Raw genomic sequence first — 14525 nt, forward strand, 5'->3', positions numbered from 1 at the left:
TATATATGTATGTATATGTGTATATTCTGAATGCCTATTTAACATTTATTGTTTGTATATTCAGAAGACATCTGTATTGCAAGTTAGTTCTTCTGTATATAGCCTTAAGGATAATTATAACCACCCCTTCCAGACATCTGCATAGCAAGTTAGCTACTTCTGTATATAGCCTTAAGGATAATTATAATTATAACCACCCTTTTTTTATAGCCCTACCTGTAGTTACTTCTCCCTTAACTACTGTACATATACTGCACAGAACTATTGAACATCCTATTTATTTATCTGTACATTCTCTACTCACTATAACCATCTCATTTGCACTAGCTGTACATAACTGCATTCATCTGTACATATTGCTTATCTGTACATACTGCATTTATTTGCATTATACTGCACTTCTGCTATTTGCACTTCTGATTAGATGCTAACTGCATTTCGTTACCCTGTATTTATACTGAGTAATGACAATAAAGTTGAATCTAATCTAATCTAATCTACATGTGGGATTCCTTGCAACAAAGTGTCCATTGTTCTGTGGAAAATGGCAGGGCTCGATGACGCTCCAAAAACCAGCCGGTTGTATTTAAAAAGGCCCTTATGAGTGTGGATGGTAGCATACTTCTTTGATTCCTCATCAAGAAGCAGTTGTTGGTAGGCATGGCTCATATCAAGTTTTGTGAAATGCTTTCCCCCCTGCAAGGGTCGCAAATAAGTCCTCTACTCTTGGCAATGGGTACTCGGCTGTCTTCGAAACTTGGTTCACTGTCAGTTTATAATCTCCACAAATCCTTGCTGGCTTGTCCTCCTTTAGCACAGGAACAATGGGAGCTGCCCAGCTTGAAAACTGGACTGGCTCAATGATGCCCAGTTGCTGCAAGCGTTACAGCTCCTCTTCAACTTTGCCTTTCATAGCATATGGCACATGTCTGGGCTTGAAAAACCTTGGGGTAGCCTCAGGGTCAACATGCAGTTTCACTGCAACCCCCTTAAGTGTACCTAGTTCATCCCTGAAAACCTCACTATACCTCTGTAATATGGTCTCAGTTGTGGCAGTGACATCAGCATACTTTATTTCATGTCAGTTTAATCTGATTTTGTGGAGCCAATCATGGCCCAAAAGACTTGTTTTCGGTCAGATTTCTTTGTTTTTTTGTTAACGATATTACGGGAAAACGGCTAGATCAATATTCATGAAACTTTCAGGATAGATGGGCATTGGTCTCAAATAGAACCTCCAACATTTTGAGGGTCGTCCGGTCAAGGTCACCAAAAAGATCAAAATTGTTTTTGTTGTGGCTACTGCCTCATATAGAGGTGCCAGTGACTATGTCATCGTGCTGTAAGAATGAGAGAGCAACGATCGCGCACTGCACATACACATGTTCTGATTAAAATGACCGGTCAGCGTATACAATTCAGTTCACCATTCGAAATTAATGGACTAAATAAATGGCTTTCAGACATGTTTATGCTTATTCCAGAGGGAAAGTGCGTTCCACTGAGCTCTAGCATCAGGCCATTTCCGGGAAATAAGAGTTTGGGTCATGGCGACAGCGTGTGTATGTCAGCCTCGGTTCGGAGGTTTCAGTTTCAAAAACTGTAAGAGGTAAGAGTAGAATAATATAAAGTACAGACACTTTATGTACTTTATGTATTTTTATGTGTATTGTCATCATTCGTATGAAATTGTCAATGTCGTGTTGGATGTTCTGTGGCAGCTATGTGTTTGTCCAAGACAAATTTCCTCCGGGACAAATAAATATATCTTGATCTTGATATCTTGGTATATTTTACTTGTGATTTTTAAATTGTTTATTTTCGGATTCCGCTTCATTTTTGTGGCTACTGCCTCATAGAGTAAATATATATGCTGTATTTACTGTATGGACATGGGATCAGAAAACTATTTTATTTATAAGCCACATGGACCCAGAGGGGACCAATTTTTTTCATGATATCTTCCTTCATATTCATCATGCGTGCTTTTTTCCCCTCCTTTCCATTTTATATTGTGTAGTTTTAATCTGTTGTTTATTTTTTCTGTTTTCTTCTTGTAAAGTGTCCTTGAGTGTCATGAAAGGCGCTTATAAATAAAATGTATTATTATTATTACTACCGGGCGAGGTTTGTTTTGCCTGGCAACACTCGTTTTTATTTTGTAACATCAGTGCCAGACAATGTGTAGTGTAAGGTTAAGGTTAGTCAGTCTATAAAACTTATTTAACATATTCGAGTCATTAACACCAATTAAGAGAGTCCATCTGTTCCTCATCAGAAATCACACTCAGGCACAGAATTACAATCTGACTGCTGTGGAGTTTTAAAACCCATTCCATCAGGAGTAAATTTAACAAAAACCAGTCCTGAGCACACTGACATCACAAACACTCACACTGAAGGTTTCTGAGGGTGAAACACGTTCAGTGGAGAATTTCATGGGGTTTAATTTACATGCTTTTATGTATCAGTTCTTTTCTTTTTTGGATGAAATGTAAACATAAACAAATACAGCAAACAGGAGGAAGCTGAAGGTTCATCACTTATGCTGAGTTTAAGTTTGCAGAAATGACAGATAAACTAAAGGAATACATATTTTTAAAGATCAGCAATAAAATGTTGAAAAAAAACCCCAAAATGGAATAAAATAATATTAATTTAAAAATAAATAAAGTGTAAGAACCAAGACCAAAAGCATTTCTGAAAGGTCGTCTGGTACAAGACCATGTAGTGTCTTGTAAAATAGTTTTAAAATCAATATGGGAGCCTAATTAAACTCTAATGAGACAAAATCGGAGACCTGCAGATGTGTGAAAATGCTGATGGGTTTGAGTTTTTATTCAGCTGCATGTGTGTATACGCGTACTTGTATGCCACCCAACACTTAATCAGACTGCAGCAATTAAACGTTTCCTGTTTTTGGTGATGTAAGGATAAAGTTCTGTTTGATTATTTGCATTCCTTTCAGAAACGTGTCGTTTACGAGTCAAACCAACTCACCGCCACTTCCTACTGAGAAGCTTTGCTGCTTTTTGGCAGAAAATGGCAGACGATATTAAAGCTGTACTGCCTTTCAAAGTTTTCAAGTGTAGGTCATAAAAAGAATTTTCCCGACACCCAATTATTTTTGTTTAGTGAGCAAAAGCTACTGAATTCAAATCACAGACTTTCAATTTTACTAGTTTTTTTTTTAAATAGAACAATTAATGAGTTTAGAGCCACATATCCCTAAAGTCTCAGCTATTTTTTCCTGCTTCACCATGACCCAATTCAAGATACTACATCACGCATCACGTGGTGGGCTTTCCCCGTTCACGCAAGGCATTGTGGGATACAAATTTGAAACAGGAGAGGAAAAAAAGGATGTGTGTGAGCGAATGAAACGTGAAAGAGCGACTACAGTAACGGAAAGCGAGAAGAAAAGACATCATGTTATATACGAAGGAAAGGAAACGCAGGACCAAACTAATAAATATGGGCGCTCAGCGAGCACCTCGGTGTGATCAGCTGTTCGTTTAGCGACAGAATGATGGAACTGTCAGTGCACGCTCAAAGGGAAACCTGTAGATGGCAGTAATGCAACACTGTGGATGCCAGCTTCCGTAAAACCCAAAAGAAGAAGAAGAAGGTAAACCTGCGCATGCGCACACGGACTTCCTCTGTCTGCTTGACTGCGCCAAGCGAGCGATTTCATGCACATTATTTGCTTTAATCCCCTCAAATTAAATAACTTCCCAGCCACAGAATGGCCTGATATTTTGAGATATTCCAGAAATAAACGGATATCACAATCACCACATTTCAGACGGAACTAAATTTCAACAATTTTATGAAATTAAAAGGCCGTCTCGCTTTAACGTTGATGTGATTTTAGAAAAGACTTATGCTCATACTTTTGAGGAGAAGAAAATTAAACAAGAATAACAACCAAGATTTTAATTCACGAGTCAGAGAGCTAAAAGATCCTCCTTCACTCTTTTACAATTCCGTTTCATGTTGTGGATCTTTCACAAAACATGAGCAGCTATAAACAGTCGTTCTCTCACCAGCCTCTTGCTTTCTGTCTCAAAGTTAAGACAAAAATTTCCATCCAAGATGGCACCGCAGACGGCTGCCACGGGACTTTGCTCTCTCATACTTTCTATGTTTTTGTGTAATTGTGTTAATTCTTCTCCGTGCTTCACAGAATGCTGCGCTGAGGGTTTTTTTTAATGCCTACACATTCCGGTCCTGATAGGAGTGAAATGTGTGGGTGTTTTTTCCTCTCATCTCTCAGCCAAAGACTGCGTGTGTTTTTTTTTCTATACTTTCTTTCTGTCTGTACTATGAAAGCTAAGTCGAACCAGAGTGAAATTCCTCGTGTGTGTAACATACCTGGCAATAAAGTGCTTCTGATTCTGAAATTTTTTTTTCAAAAAGCAGAAACCATCGAGTGTAAACACTGAACACAAAGCTGGAGACTCCTTCCATCAACGTTTAATCAGACATCTTAAAGAAAACTTCACCACATCAACGATGAACTTAATCTGTTTCTGTGGCGCGTCTGCTGTACTGTGAATGAGCCGTTACTATAGAAACTATAACAAACTAAAACAGTTGTGTTAATATGTTATAGAAAATTAATCAACACCTCCTGACCAATCAGAATCCAGAATTCCGCAGTGCTGTGATGTTCATGTTCAGGGATGTGAGTGACAAATTTAAAAAAAAGAGGAAAATTTTTAGGCTCAACAGACGACCCCAAAGGGGTCGTCACGACAACGAAGTTGTCGTGGGGAGGGTATGGGAGGGTGTGCCCTCCCATTGGTGGGGGTCTGGGGGGTCTCCCCCACGAAAATTTTTGTAAAAAGGACTTAAAATGGTGACATTTTAAGCACATAAAATGTAAAATTTCTAACATAATACACCTGCAGAAAGTCAAGTTTCAAGCTGGTGTTAGGTTTGGATGTATGCTCCACCAAAAAAATTTGGAATATTTTCAGACAATTTCATTAAAGTTCCTGCATTTGTGCAGTTAAATCCATCATATTTAAGTCTTTACAATTTTCTAACAGTAACTGTTATTAATGTGATTAAGTCAATTTTGAACACCAACTTTACTCTTTCTTTGTTACAGAAATAAGTTAATTTTGAAATTTTAGAAATTCAAAATTTATTTCACTCTAAAAGATTCTCATGAAACAAATAGCAAACAACAAAGTATTTAACATATAAGAAATTGCTTTGTCAGTATTTACCAATAAACTGCACTTAATATACAATGAATCCATTTAACAAAATTGAACAGTAAACTGAATTTTGTGATACTCACAATGTTATTCAATCAACTTCACTTTGGCCTTTGTAAAATGTCTCAAGCATTATCTTCTATGTACATGAATTGTCACAATAATCAATATGATTAAAAAGAGAGGGAGTGAGCTTCATATGGTTGTATCAGCATTTCTATTTACTGTCATTAGTAATCACAATGTTCAATAAACTTCATTTTGGCCTGTGTGAAATGTCTCAAGCATTATCTTCTATACATGAATATTCACAAATATACAAGGGAGTGAGCTTCATATATCATGTATCAGCATTTCTTTTTGCCAGCTTGGTGTTCACTACTACGCTGCAATAGTTCATCCTCCATGATTTCATTAAACTTTCTCTTTGATGTTGATGGCTTCTCACTAGGATTTAAACCTAGTGCCAACTTTTTTTCATGAATCTGATTTTTCTTTTCTTCTTTGGCTTCCATATTTGTCCTGTAAGCTGAGCGCATATTTTTGCAAAGAACACGGTCAACCTTTGCTGTTTTTGGCTCTTTGTGGAAAAACATGTCCACAGAAGTAGTGCCCCTAGAAATGAGTTCAAATTTTACAGTTTGTATGGCAGAGAATGTCTCAACCAACATATTTGGAGAAGATTCATTCAGTACATCTCCCATCATACTGAAACTGCTTTCAACAACTGGACCATGAAAGCAGGAGAGAAGAGCTTTCACTGTGTTTGACAGGAGTGGATACCTTCCTGAGAGGGAGATAGTGGCCCACCAGTCAGTAAGTTTTTCCTGTCCACAAGCCAGTGGGCTTGGAAGTTTGCAGTCTGTGCTATACGCCCTCACTTCACGGTCAAAGTCATCAAGTTGGTCTTCCTGAATAAGGATGGTGGTCAGCTTTGGAAGTTTGTTCAAGTAAACCTGTGTTGTTGAATGTTTGCGCACAACTGGATCCAGAGCAGAAAATGCTCTAAGGAGCTCATTGTTGATGGGCATTTTCACGATCAAGGAACTAGCACATTTCATGAAAGCATCAAGAGTGGTGTCCATAAAGTCATTCACGATTTTAAGAAAGGAAGGAGAATAAGTAGAAAGCCATCACCTTTAAGGCCAGACACTTCACCCAAGAATAAAAATATTAAAATACAAAATACAAACCAAATTGACATGTAACATTCAAAGTATGACTTTATTAGCACATTTCAGTTTAAAAAATGTTTTGGTCAAATTTCATGGTGCTTTAGTGATACATGTTTCAGAACTTTACAAAAAAATTTTGAAAATGAGAAAAAAGTGTCATGTTTCAGGTTTGGGGTGCCGTGTCTGGCCTTAAGTCTGAAAAATGTTACCATTGATACCAAACTACCACCACTACAAATGTCATGTTAGGCCATATGAAAATAATTTCTTGTTTCTCATCACTATTTTTCCTCAAAATGGGTAGGACGGGCTTATTTTATTTTTATTTTATTTTGTTTTATTTTTCTGCTATGTGGGGGATAAAACACGAAAAATTGGAATGGTTGGAGCAGACTCTGGTTTCAGAGGCATGACGCTAAATTACCAGTGTAAAAAAAAAAAATGTTTATGGTGGATCAATTTTTTTTGGTTCGGGCTGTAATGATTATGAGGAACAAGAATATAATTTTATGTGGCCTTACATAACTAGCAATAAAATTTAAACCCTGCCACCAGTTCATAGTACATGTACTTACTCTCTTCAATCAGACCTAACACCTGAAAAATTAATGGCTAAATAAAATTCCACACTTTCTGTGAAGTTTATACTTGCAATATAATTTCAGATTAAACCTAATCATTGTTCAAATGTATCTGTAAATATTAAATGTGCTAGTGATAAATTAGATTGGAATTATCACATTTTCAGAGAACTAAAAATTTCATTCAAAAAGTAACAGTGAAGGTAATGTTTTTAATACGTAGGATAAAACATTATTATTCTCATCTCATCTCATTATCTCTAGCCGCTTTATCCTTCTACAGGGTCGCAGGCGAGCTGGATCCTATCCCAGCTGACTACGGGCGAAAGGCGGGGTTCACCCTGGACAAGTCGCCAGGTCATCACAGGGCTGACACATAGACACAGACAACCATTCACACTCACATTCACACCTACGCTCAATTTAGAGTCACCAGTTAACCTAACCTGCATGTCTTTGGACTGTGGGGGAAACCGGAGCACCCGGAGGAAACCCACGCGGACACGGGGAGAACATGCAAACTCCACACAGAAAGGCCCTCGCCGGCCATGGGGCTCGAACCCAGGACCTTCTTGCTGTGAGGCGACAGCGCTAACCACTACACCACCGTGCCACCCCAAAACATTATTATTATTATTATTATTATTATTATTGATGCCTACCTGGCAATGCATAGTTAGTCTTCTGAATCTCAACTCGACTCCTGTGTTTTTCGCTTTTCACGTGTCCACTGAGAGTCACAAATCCACGCCGTCCGTAGTTCAGTTCACAGCAACACAATTTGCAACGTGCGATTCCTTTCTTGTTGAGTTTTTCAAAAACCAAACTAAAAACACTTCCATCGGGAGCTTTGCGCTCTAACCAGTCCCAACGCCACTTATTTTCAATGCCAGAACCTATTTTCGTGACATCGGACTTCACAGACAACGCCGCCATTTTCATTCATACTCGTAGCAGTGCATGTACAATAGCGACTCCTCTCCACACAGCGATAATGATCAGATCGCTGTAAGGAGCTTTCGTCACTTCCGCTTAGTAAAATCCGGAAAAGTTTCGCGCCAGACTTTACCGAATATTTTATTTTATTTTTTTAATTTTAGAAAACGTGGAAAACGATTTTTTACGCGGAAAGGCAATTTGAAAAACGCGGATTTCCGCGGAAACGCGGAGATTTCACATCCGTGCATGTTGTTGATGCAGACAGACAGATGCGTACTTCAGACTGTTTAATATTGTACATTTTGAAGAAAGACCTGGTTATAATCCAGTGATTATTCTGTGTGTTTAAAAAATAATAAATGGAAAAAATTAACATACTGCTCTTTAAAGGAAAGCGATTGCAGGCCACCATAAAAATGCCTGGTGTTAATTATAACATTTCAAACATGCGATACTGCTTTGTGTAAATATCTCCGATAGTTCTGAAATCAAATCATAAAAAGGACAATAAGCAAAAGAAAAGCAGTTAAACAAACCCGGAGCAGAAAGAACTCCAGGGTTCGGGTGAACATGGGATCGTTCTTTCTAAACAATAAGTTAGACATGTGTTTTTGTTTTTTTTAAATCATTGAGCAGAAATTAAGGAACTTATAGAAGTCCTTATTCAGTGATTCCCAAAATACAGGACAGTAGTGCACAAAGAAATGTCATATATTAAAATCAAACATAATTAAGGAAGGTCCAGTCAATAGACCCATTTAAATTTGTTCTGGGCAGAAAGTTTTAACTGTACAGAAAATTATTTACATCATAAATTCTCTTAATGTCAGAAAGACCAACACCTTCTGCGAAAAAACAACACAAAGCTTTTCTACTGTTTTACAAATAAAGAATTCTCACGAGTTTCTACTCTCTCACTGTCCATGTTCCTCATTCCTTTCTTTGTCCTTTCTTTTCGTTCTCAATGTTTTTCTCATCAATTTTCCTTCTTCCATTCATTCCACTCACAGCCAGTCTTTTTTCTTCCTCTTCCTCATTCTTTACTTCTTCTTGTCCCCCTTCATCATTCTTTTCTCCACTTCAACATTCAGAGACCTTCTCTCTCCGAGAGCCGTCACTTCAGTTTCTTGTTCATCACGCACACTAAAGAGCGCCACCTTCTGGCAGTGACTGCTCAGCTTATAGGAATTCATTACAGTGGATGAATTTGAAAAGTAACAGCGTCCCGGGCGTTGACTTGTCCATCACCTGCTGGATGACAAAGACAAGTTCAGTAAAACATGAACTCCAAATGGGACTTGTGTGCTCATTCAACAGAGTTTCAAATGTCATTTCTCATTTCTGGAATCTAATAATAGTTGTGTTTCGGTCGCATTCCTCACCCGAGAGCAACAGTGTTGTAGCTCTTGAAGACATTTGGATTTATTTTGGATAAAAATAAAAGTCAGAAGGCCTTACCTTCTCTTCTCTGGCAGTGCTCACTGACCAGCAGTTTGCACATGCTCAGTGTCCACATGACACTCTGAGGAATTATGGGTAATCTTTTCACTCTTCGCACTGGGTTTCTTCACAACTGGAGGCGGGACTTTGGCTTTTGTGTTCCGGGGATCAGCAGCAGGTTTGAATGTTTGAGAAACAGAATTCAACTCGTGCACCAGGGTCTTCCTCAGATCTGGTTTGGATTCTGGAGATAAAGGAGATTTCTCGATGACCACCTTCTTCTGGCTTTTGGAGAAGATGAAGTTTGCCGTGGACGTCTGCGAGATGGCCCCTGGGGACAGCGGAGGGGAATGCAGCAGGCTCAGGCATGTTGCTTGGTTGTCTGTAGATGATATGGCAGTGGTTTTCAGACGAATGGCCTCCTGGAGACTAATGGAAGATGAAATGCTAGCTGGAGGCACTTTCTGAGCAGGATTGAATTTAGATGTGGCGATTAAAGTTTGAGGCTTTGGAAGTTTAACATCTTGCTGTGGTTGGGGACTTTGTTTATCTTCGGTTTTAACAGCGTCATTTTGGATTTCTTTTACCTCATTTGCAATGGATTGATCTTTTGGTTCAGCAGGGGTTAGTGTAGTTGATGGTTCAGGTGTTGCATTTTGAATTTCCTGCACTGTGATCTTTGGTTCAGGTTCTGCTTTGTTTGGTATTTGGGGGACTGTCTCAGCAGACACGGACTCTTTGACTGGTTCAGTGTTTGCTTGTTGAGTTTTCTGGTCTGTGATGTGGACTTGGCTGTTGGGTTCAAGCTTTACATCCAGTGAAACCTGCTCAATCCTGCTCTTTGGTTCAGTTTCAGGTTGGGTGTCTGATGGAGGAGTAGTGCTCGGATTCTCCCATACAGAGGTAGTGGGCAGAGTGTCCTCCTTTTGATTTGTAGCTGACTGCGAGGGAAGATCAGGTGAAACCAAAATCAGAGATCTTCTTATTGGATTTTGGGGTGTGTCTTGATTAGTTTGATGCTTTGGTTTTCGAAGTCCACCATTTGTTTCAGTTTGGTTCACGTTGGATCTGATTGACCTGAGACGAACATTCTGTAATAAAGACGGTGTGACCATTGGGGTAGGACTTTCCTCTGCAGTCGCACCTGTGTGGGTGGTTGGCAGAGGTGGCGGTTTCTCCTGCTTGTCAGCTGTGATAGCTTTGACTACTTTCTTGAGATCAGTGGGTAATGGTGGTGGTGGAGGAATATTAGATGGTGTGGACGTGATTTCGGCTTGCTCTGAGGATACATCTGGTAGGGTTTGGTTTGGGGGAGTAGGGACTGCCTCCAGAGGAGGAGGGAACAGTGGTGGAGGAAGAGGGATCATTGGTGGAGAAGGAGTTCTTGATGGTCCATCTGTTTCCTCTGCCTGACTTGTCCTGCTGGCCACTCGAGGAGTGCTGCTGCTAGAAATGGTGGAAGAATCGGAGACCAGTGTTTCGGATGATCCCGAGCAGCTCCAGCCAGAGGACTCTGAGAGGGTGGCAGTCCGATGGGTAAAAGCCCGAGAAGAGATCCGTGAGGACATCACTGATGGAGCTCGTGAGGAGAACCGTGAGGATGCCCGGGATGAGGCTCTTGACGGAGCCGGACTGGCCGATGCTAGGCTGCTCTTGCTCACCATGCGAACGCTACTGTGACTTCTGTTGCGGCTGAGTTCAACCACGTCCACAGACGGAGGCAGTACCGCATTTGGGATGATCTTGGACATGTATGTTGCCTCAGGGGAGACATACATTACTGGACTGGATGGAGAGGTGCCTGATGTGGTCATCCAGGGACTGGCTTGTGAATTTGGACACTCTGGGTCAAACGACTGGTGTAACAGGTGCCGGAGTAGAGAGGTGTCATCCTGCTGTCCTTCCTGTGGAGGGAGCTGTGGTTGATCCTCCGTTACTGCCTGAAGCCTGTTCATGTTCTGCAGCTGGGTTATTGCTCCGTCTGGGACCGAGGCGATGGATATGCTATCCAGAGTGGGAATGACGGTGGAAATGCTTACACCTCCATTGGACAACTGAGCATCAGTGAACTGGGATGCTATCCATGCAGCACGGTCAAGCCCTTGAGATAGGAAATGGATCAAAATGTGATATTAGTGGGGTTAAAATACATTTCATTTTTATATTAAAGCTGTGTGCTTTAATAAGAAAGCATACCCAGTTCTTTCTGTACATGTCTTGGTATTCCTGTAACTGTACCCGCCTTTTTCCCCTTCGATTTGCTCTTCCCACGTTTCTTGTCATCTTTCAGTGGTCTGAAGGTAGAGCCTGCATGCAGGGGTACAACAAAATGATCAACACTACCCAACCAAGGGTCGAGTTAAACCATTACATTGGGTTAAATTCACACTCTAAAATTGTATTTCGCTCAGCTCCATTTCTCTACAGTGAAATGAAATCATTCTTGGACACGAGACCGTACCTTGGCGTGTGAGTCCGGAACGTGAAGACTGATAGGAAGTGATGGAACGTGTGGAGATCGTATCAGCAGCAGTACTCTCAGACTCGGACATCCTCAGTTCACTGAAGCTCATGTCATCAGGGGTTAAATTGGGCCGGGGCTGTCCGGGGCTGAGCCCCGGCACATAAGCTCGGAGCGGATGGCATATGATCACGCACACATCAAAAGCAACAAACCCTTTTCACGATTTTCAGTTCTGAATAATTAAATATTGTTTTATTAATCAATAAACCCATGACTTTTATGAGATAGATCATAGTTTTCCTGATAACAAGACGACCTGTCAAAGCTATTTAGAACAGAACTTGCGATCAGAGATTCTGGTTTCTGGAACACTGCGTGGGTTGCCAATTCCGCTTTTTATAAGCGACTTTGGGGTTTCTTTTTTTGTGAGCTCGCTTTAAAAAAAAAATCAGAAGTCGTGGTTTGCGGGGTTTTGGGCTTGTGTTTCAGCGTTGTGACTTGTTTATAATTTTCTCCGTACACCGTCTGCCCTTTTACCTGCATACGATCCTAATCCATCAGAGGTGCTTGAACGAACTGTCTGTGCATTTGGCGAGTTCAATTTCCATAGTCCCCAGTTACCGACAGTAATTAGCCAGGGGGAAGGGGGAGATGTCAGTTAAAGTTAGCAAAACACATACTGTCTAAAAATAAAAACACAACATATTTAGATCAGTATTATTTTTTCCCCTCTTCAGTATTATTTGATATTTTGTTTTTAATAATAAAAAATATGATAATTATTATGTTCACTGTATTGTTAATATTATTAGTGTTTTATTATTTATTGTTAATATTTAATTTAATGTCAATTTATTATTATTTATTGTTAATATTATTAGTGTATTATTAGTGTATTATTAGTGTAATTATTATTATTATTATTATTATTATTATGTATTCAATTATTTATTTGGCATGTGGTGCTTTTTGTATTGTCTAGAACATACATAAGATGAGCATATTATAGCAGCAAAATAGAAGCACAATCATTTGAATGCAGCAAAAATGCTCATCTTATGTATGTTCTAGACAATACAAAAAGCACCACATGCCAAATAAATAATTGAATACATAATAATAACAATAATAATAAATGCTTCCAATGTTATAGTGTTGTTTGTATTTGGTTGCATTCACTGCATGAATATATTTGATTGACAATTTGACTGACAGTGTTTTGGCATATTTAACATTTATCCTCCAAAATAAATCAACTGTTTTGGTTTAAGATTGTGCAAGCCTTCAAATTTTCTCACTGAACATTTCTCCTTCACATTTTTCACCTGTAGGCATGTGACAAGATTTAACATGATATTGCTCAACCTACCTCTGTAAAGTCAGCTAACAACTTATTAAAATGCACCAGAATTCAGCAAATAACATGTATGATAATAAAAAACTTCTGGGGGAGGACCCCCAGACCCCCCACTAATCATTTCCTTCAAACCAATGTACAACAACCTGTACAATCTGTTACATTGGCCAAACAATCTACATTCAAACTGCCATAATGTGTAGGGGGGCACTACAAGACACACATAGGCCTACAACACACAGATAAGGTGTATATCTCTGTGCAATATGATATGGTTATCAAATTAGAGGGTTATTTTCCAAAAATTATATTGGGGCAGGGCGGCGGGGGCAGGGGCGGGTACGAGGCAGAGCCCCCCCACATAACCAATCCCAATTTAACCCCTGCATGTCATCATCTGTCTGAGCGGTCACTGTTGACTACAGAGAAAAGAAATGTTGTCCACGCCAGCAAACGTCTTAAAATTAACACCTGGTGATGCTTTCGTGTCTGCGTTTCTACTGCCTGAGTGGTTTTTAAGCTAACTGTTAATAAGGCACTTACAATGACGCTCTGGTCATCCAGATAGTCCACACCGTTTCTGTTTTCTGGAGAATTAAAAAAAAAAATTACAACCTTCAATAAAAAGGCTGATCGTTCTGCATTGTGAGACATTTATTATGAACAGTTTAGTATTTGCAGTTCCCCCATTACCCTCATTTTATATGTCTGTGGTTAGCAACTACCAAAACTTTCACTTTCTCCTAAAATGATTCACGTTTAACTGCTTTAGAAGGACATACCATCTTGCTGCAGGAGTTTCAGACCCTCCTGAGCCTGCGTATGCAGATCCTGGACATACTTTGGTCGATTTCCCTCAATAAACACATTCGAAGTGTTGTAGAGAGCATGATGTCTCACCTTCCACATCAGGGGCTAGAGAGAGACAGACAGACCGATAGACAGAAAGAAAGAGAATGGAGAGAATATTTAAGTCTTTTCTTAGTGGTGAAGAGTTTTCTTTTATAGTTGTGTTGTACTTTAGAATGCTAGTAAATTATTTATACAGAAACAATCGTCTTAATTATAAATCACTGAAATTGATTTGTACTTATGAAGGTTCAATAAATGATTTCTCTCCAAGATCAGTAGAGTAAATTCAGTATTCTCTGTTACACACATCTTTAATATTTATATAGTGAGAACGTGAAGTGAAAGAAAAAGTGAAGGAATTTCTTTTTTTCTGCTTGAAGAATAAATACAGATCTGAACCTCCACTAGGGGGCGGAACTGAGTCACAGATGGTTTAAAAATGATGCTGCACAATTGGAGTTCAAAGCACAAGCATGTAGTGAAACGAAA

The 14525-nt window shown here is 39.5% G+C and overlaps 1 protein-coding gene and 1 long non-coding RNA gene across 2 annotated transcripts; both read right to left on the reverse strand.

The window, feature by feature from the left end:
- Positions 1-8115: 8115 nt before the first annotated feature.
- On the reverse strand, positions 8116-11936 carry LOC132889000 (uncharacterized protein KIAA1522 homolog). The gene is made up of 3 exons (XM_060925101.1): positions 11825-11936; positions 11560-11670; positions 8116-11464 (listed from the first exon to the last, which is right to left on the reverse strand). The coding sequence occupies exons 1-3, from the start codon at positions 11934-11936 to the stop codon at positions 9402-9404; spliced, it is 2286 nt and encodes a 761-aa protein (XP_060781084.1). The 3' UTR covers positions 8116-9401.
- A 1569-nt stretch (positions 11937-13505) lies between these two features.
- LOC132889005 (uncharacterized) lies at positions 13506-14050 on the reverse strand. The gene is made up of 3 exons (XR_009654993.1): positions 13967-14050; positions 13728-13771; positions 13506-13603 (listed from the first exon to the last, which is right to left on the reverse strand). It is a non-coding gene; the product is annotated as an uncharacterized LOC132889005 (long non-coding RNA).
- Positions 14051-14525: the final 475 nt, after the last annotated feature.

This window comes from Neoarius graeffei, chromosome 7, assembly GCF_027579695.1.
Source record: "Neoarius graeffei isolate fNeoGra1 chromosome 7, fNeoGra1.pri, whole genome shotgun sequence".
Lineage (NCBI taxonomy): Eukaryota > Metazoa > Chordata > Actinopteri > Siluriformes > Ariidae > Neoarius > Neoarius graeffei.